The following is a 9,107-nucleotide window of genomic DNA, read 5'->3' as shown; positions in this document are numbered from 1 at the left end:
CAAAGGTTATTTGTTGATGTTAGAGGGAAATTGTGTAGACTTCTAGCCGAATTACCTGTGTATGAAACCACAGTAGTAGAAATTGAGAGATTGATAGCTGTTTTTAAAAATTCCCAAGAGGAGGCCCCTTGCTTGCCTGGTTCCTATTGCACTATGCAATATAGCCACGTGCTTACTTGGCTGAAGGCCAACCTTGCCCTTACAGTGATGACAACTTTGTGGTTGGTTATGCTGTAAGAGGTTAATGGCTATTCCTATATTTAGCCATAAGGTCAATGTTATATGAGTTGTACTATAAAGTGGGAGCATTAAAAAGAAGCTAGTGTATTTGGGAGCATGTAGGAATTGTTAAATTAATCCTTAGGATAGAGAAATAGAGTGCTAAGTGAATGGGGATACCAAGTAAATGGTTATTGGTGGGCTATGAGGAATTACGTTTAGCTGAGGTTAAGGAGGTCTATACTTCAAATTGAGTTCAAATCCTGATAGGATTGAGAACCGCGGGGAGTGCATTTTCAACTACATACAGAGGTGAGCGGGTGGGGAAAGCTGGAGGCCTCTGCGCCTGCGCTGGGGCTTGTGCGTCTGCGCATTGTCCTCCCGCCTTTTCCCGCACAGCCTGTGCCTGGGTTGAGGGCCAGTCGGGAATCCCACACTGGTGCCTGGGCCTGAGGTTTGCGAGGATGTTGAGGCCTGAGATCTCATCAGCCACTTCACCGTCGGGCCCAGCGGCTTCCCGGTCTTCCGCAGAGGCTCGGCCGCAAGGGCCCCGCTACAATTTCGGACTTCAGGAGACACCTCAGAGCCGCCCGTCGGCCTGGGCCTCTGCCTCCACCCCTCCCGGCACATCTGAGGCGGCCGGCGACCGGAGCAGCAGCAGCAGCCTCCCGGCTCGTGCGCCAGGCCCCCGGCCAGCCCCAGGCAAGCGCTGGTTGGGCGACTTTCCGGGAGGTAGAGGCCTGCAGCCCAGCAGGTTCAGGGAGCCGTGGTGGTTCGCACAGGGAAGCTCCGGTGGTGGGTGGGTTGCGGATGAGACGGGTGCTCTGGGAATTGAATGGTCTGAGTGATGAAAAGGCTGGCGTGTCCCCATTTTTTATTCCAAGGCTGTGATGGCGGTCGGCTAAGTTCTGAGGAAGGCTGACCTACGCGGTCTAGTGACCCTCCTTCCCCTAACCGGCCCTCCAAAAGTACAGTTGATTTTTGAACAATGTGTGCCGAGTGCTAGTGTCACCAACCCTGTCCAATGGAGAACCCCCAGAACTTTATTAATAGTCTTTGTTTTTCTTTTCCAAGTGAAAGGAGGGGAGGTAGACAGACTCCCACATCCGTCCGGGATCTACCCTCCCAGCAGCCCTGGCAGCCACTGGTGTAGGTTCGGTTTGCTGCCCACCCGGGGCCATGCTCGCAACTGAGCTAATTTTAGGTCCTGAGGCGGAGGCTCCACCAAGCCAGCACCAGGAGCTGATGCGCTGGAAGTAATCAAGCCATGCTTGTGGGAGGGGAAGAGAGAAAGAAGCGGAAAGGGGAAGGAGTGGAGAAGCAGACGGGCGCTTCTGTGTGCCCTGACTGGGAATGGAACTTAGGACATCTACACGACAGCCCAAGCTACCACTGAGCCAACTGGCCAGGGCTACTAATAACCTGTTGACTGGAAGCCTTACCACTGATAATGTAAACAGCCAATTAACATCTATTTTGTTATGTTAATGTATATTATATACTGTATTCTTACAATAAAGTAAGCTAGAGAAAATATTAAAATCATAGGAGAAAATACATTGATAGTATTGAAAACAAATATGCATATAAGGACCTGCATCATTCAGACCTCTGTTCAAGGGTCAAATGTATATGACAAAAATGACAATTTGTGTGCGAGTTTGGTGTTGGCAGTGTTGAACCTCTTGGCTCCTGGGCTTATGCCTCCAGGCCTTCTAGGATGTGATGAAAATAGATTAAACTTAAACATTTTATCTAATTCAGGTTAATGGTATGTTTAATATTAAAAAATGTATGGCAGGCTGCCTGACCAGGCAGTCGCACAATAGACATATCATTGACCTGGAATGTTGAGGACCTCGGTTCAAAACCCTGAGGTTGCCACCTCATGGTCGCTGGCTTGAGCTTGAAGGTCATTGGCCTGAGCCTAAAGTTGCTGGTTTGAGCATGGGTTTACTGGCTCAGCTGGAGCCCCTGGTCAAAGCATGTATGAGAAAGCAATCAATGAACAAGTAAAGGGCTGCAACTATGAGTTAATGCTTCTCATCTCTTTCCCTTCCTGACTGTCCAAATAAATAAATAAACAAACAAATAAATAAAGGTATGGCTTTCAAGGTGAGTTCAATTCACTATTTTGTCACTGGTAAACCATTACTTTTTTCACATACTATTGCAACTTACTGGTAAGGGAACAACTGTCAAATCTAATGGTCACTTTTCAGTTCAGCTCATATGACCTTTTCACTGTATTTAATATTCTCATGAATTCTCTTAATTTGGTTTTTTAAAAGATATTTTCCATTGATTTGAGAAAGAGAGGAAGGGGGATAAAGAGAAACATCAACTCATTGTTCCACTTAGTTGTTCCTTTTAGTTTACTTATTGATTACTTTTTATACATGCCCTGACTGGGGATTGAATCCATGCCCTTCGTGTGCTGGGTCAACGCTTTATCCACTGAGCAACCTGGCCAGGGCCTTATTTGGTTTTCTTGACTCTGCTCTCCCAATTTTTTTGTGTCTTCCAGAGAACTATGCTCACTCTTGCCAATTTTCTAATTATTGATTTCTTCTTAGTTTTTTTTTTTTTTTTCTAGGCCACACAACAAGGATGTGATTATCACCACAGCTCTGATTTTATCTATACTTCAAGTTCCTATTTCGGACTGTCTTTTGGAGTTTCTAGGGAGGGACTAATGGACACCTCAGACTCACTATATAGTTAATTGAATTCATCTCCTTTTCTCAATCATTGAGTTGCCTAAATCTTAAACTTAGAAGACTTCATCAATTCAACTATTCCCTCACACCATCAAATATAATCCTATCTTTATTTTTCAAACAGTTCTGTCCCTTTCTATCTCTTTGCCTTCATTATTTTATGTCTCAATTATTGCATCAGACTCTTAAGCATTCCTCTTTCCAAGCTTAGTGTCAAGGCAGTCTTGGAAAATGAAAATCTTGCCTGATCAGGTGGTGGCACAGTGGAGAGATCATCGGCCTAGGATGCTGAGGACCCAGGTTCCATACCCTGAGGTCGCCAGCCAGAGCATGGGTTTACCAGCCTGAGCCCTGGGTTGCTGTCTTGAGCATGGGATTATAGACATGACCCCATGGCGCTAAGTTGAGCAAGGGGTCACTGACTCAGCTGGAGCCTCCCGGTCAAGCCATGTATGAGAAAGCAATCAATGAACAATGAAGAGGCTGCAATGAAGAATTGATGCTTCCCATGTCTTTCCCTTCCTGTCTGCCCACCCCCCCACTTAAAAAAAAAAAAAGAAAAAGAAGAAAAAATGAATCTTACCGTATTCCTTGCTACTCAAATCAATGGCTCTGAATTTGCAGGTAAAAGTTCAAACTATAGCAGGATAATCATACACTATTTTGGAGTCTGTTTTCAGTCTTTACAGCCTTATCTACTATCATTTCTTAATAGTCACCTAATTTTCTAACATAACTGGGTTACTTGGAGTCTTTCCAAGGCAACATGCACATTCACATTGTCAATATACTCCCCCTCTTCATGCAATTCTTTGTCACACTTATTTTCAACAGTAATAATAATACCTGCTAATTAACGAGCACCTACTTTGTTCTAGCTCGTTGCTACGCATGTGACATTACTGATTCTCACAATAATTATGCATAGTCTTTTTAAAAAAAATTTTTGGGTCATGGCCGGTTGACTCAGTGGTAGAGTGTTGACCGGACATATGGAAGTCCCTGGTTCAATGCCTGGTCAGGGCCTACAGGAGAAGTGACCATCTGCTTCTCCCCTCCTCTTCCCCTCCCACTTCTCTCTCTCTTCTCCTCCTGCAGCCATGGCTCGATTAGTTCCAGCACATCAAACTCTGGCACTGAGGATGGCTCTGTGGAGCCTTCACCTCAACCACTAAAAATAGCTTGGTTGTGTGCATTGGCCCTAGGTGAGCAGAGCATCCAGCCTGTTGGGAATTACTGGATGGATCCTGGTTGAGCACATGCGGGATCTATTCTCATCCTCTCACTTTAATAAAAAAAAAAGTTGATCTGTTAGAGGTGGTGAAAAAGTGTGGAATCCTAGGAAGCCAATGGTTAAGAGGCAGAGGAAAAAGGAACTGGCAAAGAAACCTAAAAGCAAGTGGTTTAAGAAGAGAGTTGTCATGGAAATCAAGGGGAATAGAAGAAAAGATCCCCATTATTTTTTAAAAGACACTTTGTTAGGCTGTTTATACATTCTTTTAATTTTTATAACAACCTTGTAAAATAAGTAATGTCTTATACTAACAAGTTAAGTACCTAAGTAAGGAACTGAACTCAAGTGAATCTAAAAACTTTATATAATGAGAGGTGAGAACTTTAATGAAGTCAACAAAGGAAAAGCAGTCTCATAATTACAAAGGAAACATATTTGGAGTATTTGAAAATTAGGAGGTAATTTCCAATTTAGCAAGAATAGTCTTAGTGAACTTGTAGAAGCAAAAGCCATATTAGTGACATTGTTTTAGTACAAGATTCCTAATGTTTTAGTACAAGATTATTTATCAGTGTCATTTGTCATAATTTATTATATTTTAAAAAATTATTAACATGAAATTATATAGAAAGTGAACATGGTATAAATCATTGCATAATTCTCAATCTTTAAGAACTGGTATTTAATTTTTCAAATTTAGGTTCATACTTTGGAAACAGAAGATCTTATGCAGAAAACACATTTGCATCAAATTTTACTTTTGGTACAAGCTCATCTTCTACACGAGACAATAATTATCCTCAAACACTAAAAACTCCATTGTCTGCTGGAAATCCCTAGAGACTGGGTTATAAAAGTTGGACACCGCAAATGGGATATTCAGGTAAAATGAGTGGAATATTGACCTAGATGACTTTTTGAGACTTCAAAAGTTTTAAAAATTATAAATTAGGATCGTTAAATTCATTTGAAGTGTTTTGTAACTGATATGAATGATTAAAATATAAATACATCAATTTACCCATATCCATAATTTAAGATGAGGTTAATAAGGCTACATAGTTTTTTTATAGTTTGTTAATAAATGCAGGTCTTTATTATTTTAACCATTCTGCCAAAATGCACAAGAAAAAGAAAGCTGTTCCTTTTATGCATGATGTTTAAATCTAGAAACTGATAATACTGTTGAGCAGTTTTAAAAAAAATACTTAAATTTTTTCTGTTATCTAGATCTACTAGATTTTCTTGATGGGAAAATGGGTGAAATAGGTCTTAATGTGTCAGCATCTCTAAGGAGCATACAATAGAATTTCTTGGTTACAGGGTATGTGAATGTATATATTTACAAGGTAATGACAAATTGTTTTTCTGAGCATTTCTACCAACTACATTCTTACTAGCAATGTACAAGAGTTCTTGTTATTCTACATCTTTTTCAATGGTTGATATTGTCAGATTTTTTAATATTTACTAGTTTCGTGGTTGTGCCTATAGTCCGAGTTTGCATTTTCCTGGTTATAATTGAGGTTGATTATATTTTTGTGTGCTTTTGGTCATCTAGCTTTCATTTTTTGTGAAATGACTTGTGGGGGCACAGTGAATAAAGCATTGAACTGAAATGCTGAGGTCATCTGTTTGAAACCGTGGGCTTGCCTGGTCAAGGCACAAAGCAGGAAGCAAATACTAAGAGTTGATGCTTCCCGCTTCTCCCCGGACAGACAGAATGACAGGAAGGGAGAGATATGAGAAGCATCAACTCATGTTGTGGCACCTTAGTTGTTCATTTATTTATTTCTCATATACGCCTTGACTGGGGGGTTCCAGCCGAACCAGTGACCCCTTGTTCAAGCGAGCAACCTTGGGCTTCAAGCCAGCTATGATCCCACACTCAAGCTGGCAACCCCACACTCAAGCCTGATCAGCTCTTGCTCAAGCCAGTGACCTCAGGGTTTCAAACCTGGGTCCTCAGCATCCCAGTCCGATGCTCTATCCACTGTACCAGCATCTGGTTAGGCTACGAGGTAATTTTTTAAATTGTGTTGTTTACTACTGACATTTTTTGTAGAGATATGTTAAAATTTCTCATTACGATTTGGGCTTGTCTATTTTTCTTGTAGTTCTGGTAATTTTTTGTTTTGCATATATTGAACCTATTTTTGTAGGAATATAAAAATTTAGCGCTGTTATATCTAGTTATAAAATTACTTTCTTCATCTCTAGCTATGGTTTTTGCCTTAAAGTTTCTTTTTCTGTTTGTTAGTGCTTATAGAGTGTATATTTTTCTTTCTTTTTTTTTTTTTTTTTTAATTTTCCTGAAGCTGGAAACAGGGAGAGACAGTCAGACAGACTCCCGCATGCGCCCGACCGGGATCCATCCGGTACGCCCACCAGGGGGCGATGCTCTGCCCACCAGGGGGCGATGCTCTGCCCATCCTGGGCGTCGCCATGTTGCGACCAGAGCCACTCTAGCGCCTGGGGCAGAGGCCACAGAGCCATCCCCAGCGCCCGGGCCATCTTTGCTCCAATGGAGCCCTGGCTGCGGGAGGGGAAGAGAGAGACAGAGAGGAAAGCGCGGCGGAGGGGTGGAGAAGCAAATGGGTGCTTCTCCTGTGTACCCTGGCCGGGAATCGAACCCGGGTCCTCCGCACGCTAGGCCGACGCTCTACCGCTGAGCCAACCGGCCAGGGCTTCTTTTTTTTTTTTTAACTTCTATTATTATATAGGCAAATGGCCTCAAAGAAAAATTTTCTACTTTTGCTGGACTGACCTCTTGTATTATTTGGACATAGGCCCAGAAATTCCTCAGTATCTTTTTGTTCTTTAATGCTTTTTTTAAAGGTAAATTTAAAGTATCAGAATGAACCCATGGTGTATTTTTAACAGCTTTATTAAGATAAAATTGGCATGTAATAAACTGCACATTTACAATGTATAATTTGCCTGACCTGTGGCGGCGCAGTGGATAAAGCGTCAACCTGGAAATGCTGAGGTCGCCAGTTCGAAACCCTGGGCTTGCCTGATCAAGGCACATATGGGAGTTGATGCTTCTAGCTCCTCCCCCCTTCTCTCTCTCTGTCTCTCCTCTCTCTCTCTCCCTCTCCTCTCTAAAAATGAATAAATAAAATAAATAAATTAATTAAAAAAATAAAATAAAATGTATAATTTGATATGCCCTGACACATAAACACAGATGTTCCTGAAACTCTTTAATGCTTTAAGAAGTTTTATTTGTTTGTAGGTATTTTTGCTATGTTTCTGTTTTGTATGACTTTTGCATGCATGTTTATATATTTATATTTGTCTAGAAGTTTGTTGTTTTCTCCGAGAACTGATTTAAGTAATTTTGTCTACCATTAAGAAAAGCAGAAATCATAATTTTTCATTTTAATAGTCAAATTTATCAATATATTTTTTATGATTACTGCTCTATATGTGTTGATTAGAAACTTTATCCCTGTTCCATGTTAGTCTTCCATATTTTCTTCCAAGAGTTTTGAAGTTTTGCATTTTACATTTAAGTTTTTAATATACCTAGAATTGACTTTTGTCTATAATATGAGGTAAGAAGTCAATTTCATTTTTTTCCATAAAGATAATTCCTATTTCTTGACTATCCTTCATTCACTGACTTTAGAATACCACTTTGTCGTATATTATAGACCCATATGTGTATGGTTTTGTTTTTACGTCTCTTTTAACTTCCATGAGTCATTATACCTATCTCTGCCAGTATCACACTGTATTTAGTTTTATATTGCATCTTAATATTTATAAGAGCAGTCCTCCAAACTTTAACCTCCACTAGCCACCTTTTTCTTCCACAGGAGAGTCTTGACTCTTCTTGTCCCTTTGCCATTCCATAAAAATTTTAGGTCAGTTTATCAAGTGTCACAAACAACACATTGAAATATTAAAATAAAAATTTCACTTTATTAAATTTTTAATTTTTTGAATTTGTTGGGGTGATACTGGTTTAATAAAATTATATAACTTTCAGGTGTGCCATTCTATAATACATCATCTGTAAAAGGGGGATAAGTGGTGATGGAAAAATACATTGAAATACTCATTGAAACTGCATTTGTGCTGAATCAATAGCTTCAGCACAAATGAAGAAATAATTGAGTATTTTATCCATGAGCATGGGATAACATCTCCACTTACTTAGGCTTTATTTAATGTTTTTCCATAAAGTTTTAAAATTTTCTACATACAGATTTTATTTATGTTTAGATTTCCTTCTCTTTTCTTTTAGATTTATTAGATGTATCTTTTTTATGTATCTTTTTAGATGTATCTTGTTTATTGTGGTTTTTGTAGTGTCTTTTAAAAATTACATTTTCTAAATATTAATGGCTGATATATAGACATACAATTGATTTTTATAGTCAGCCACTGTATTAGTTTGCCAGGGTTCCCATTACAAAATCCCACCGACTTGGTGCCTTAAAAAACAGAAATTTGCTTTCTCACAGTTTCAGAAGCTAGTTCAAGGTAAAAAAACTGGCAGATTGCTTTCATTCTGAGGCTTCTGTCCATGCCTTGCAGATGGCCTTCTCGTGGTCTCTTCATATGGCACCTCTGTTCTTGTGTATGTCCTAAGCTCCTTTTCTTATATGGACACCAGTCATTGGATTAAGGTTCACCCTAATGAGCTCATTTAACCTTACTTACCTTTTTTTTTTTTTTTTTTAAATAATTTTATTTTTTTAATGGGGTGACATCAATAAATCAGGATACATATATTCAAAGATAACAAGACCAGGGTATCTTGTCGTTCAATTATGATGCATACCCGTCACCCAAAGTCAGATTGTCCTCTGTCACCTTCTATCTTGTTTTCTTTGTGCCCCTCCCCCTCCCCCTTTCCCTCTCCCATTCCCCCTCCCCCCCGTAACCACCACACTCTTATCAATGTCTCTTAGTTTCACTTT

The 9,107-nt window shown here is 40.0% G+C and overlaps 1 protein-coding gene across 1 annotated transcript in view; it reads left to right on the top strand.

Annotated features, from left to right (window-relative positions):
• Positions 1-215: 215 nt before the first annotated feature.
• The window catches only part of MSH4 (mutS homolog 4), a 99,877-nt gene continuing 90,985 nt past the window's right edge, over positions 216-9,107 (top strand). Inside the window, 2 exon segments of the mRNA XM_066264969.1 lie at positions 216-921; positions 4,874-5,056. Coding sequence (XP_066121066.1) covers positions 684-921; positions 4,874-5,056 — 421 coding nt within the window. The 5' untranslated portion in view covers positions 216-683.

This window comes from Saccopteryx bilineata, chromosome 3 (assembly GCF_036850765.1).
Source record: "Saccopteryx bilineata isolate mSacBil1 chromosome 3, mSacBil1_pri_phased_curated, whole genome shotgun sequence".
NCBI classification, from domain to species: Eukaryota; Metazoa; Chordata; class Mammalia; order Chiroptera; family Emballonuridae; genus Saccopteryx; species Saccopteryx bilineata.
The sequence above is the reverse complement of the archived record's forward strand: the minus strand, read 5'-3'. Positions and strand labels throughout refer to the sequence as shown.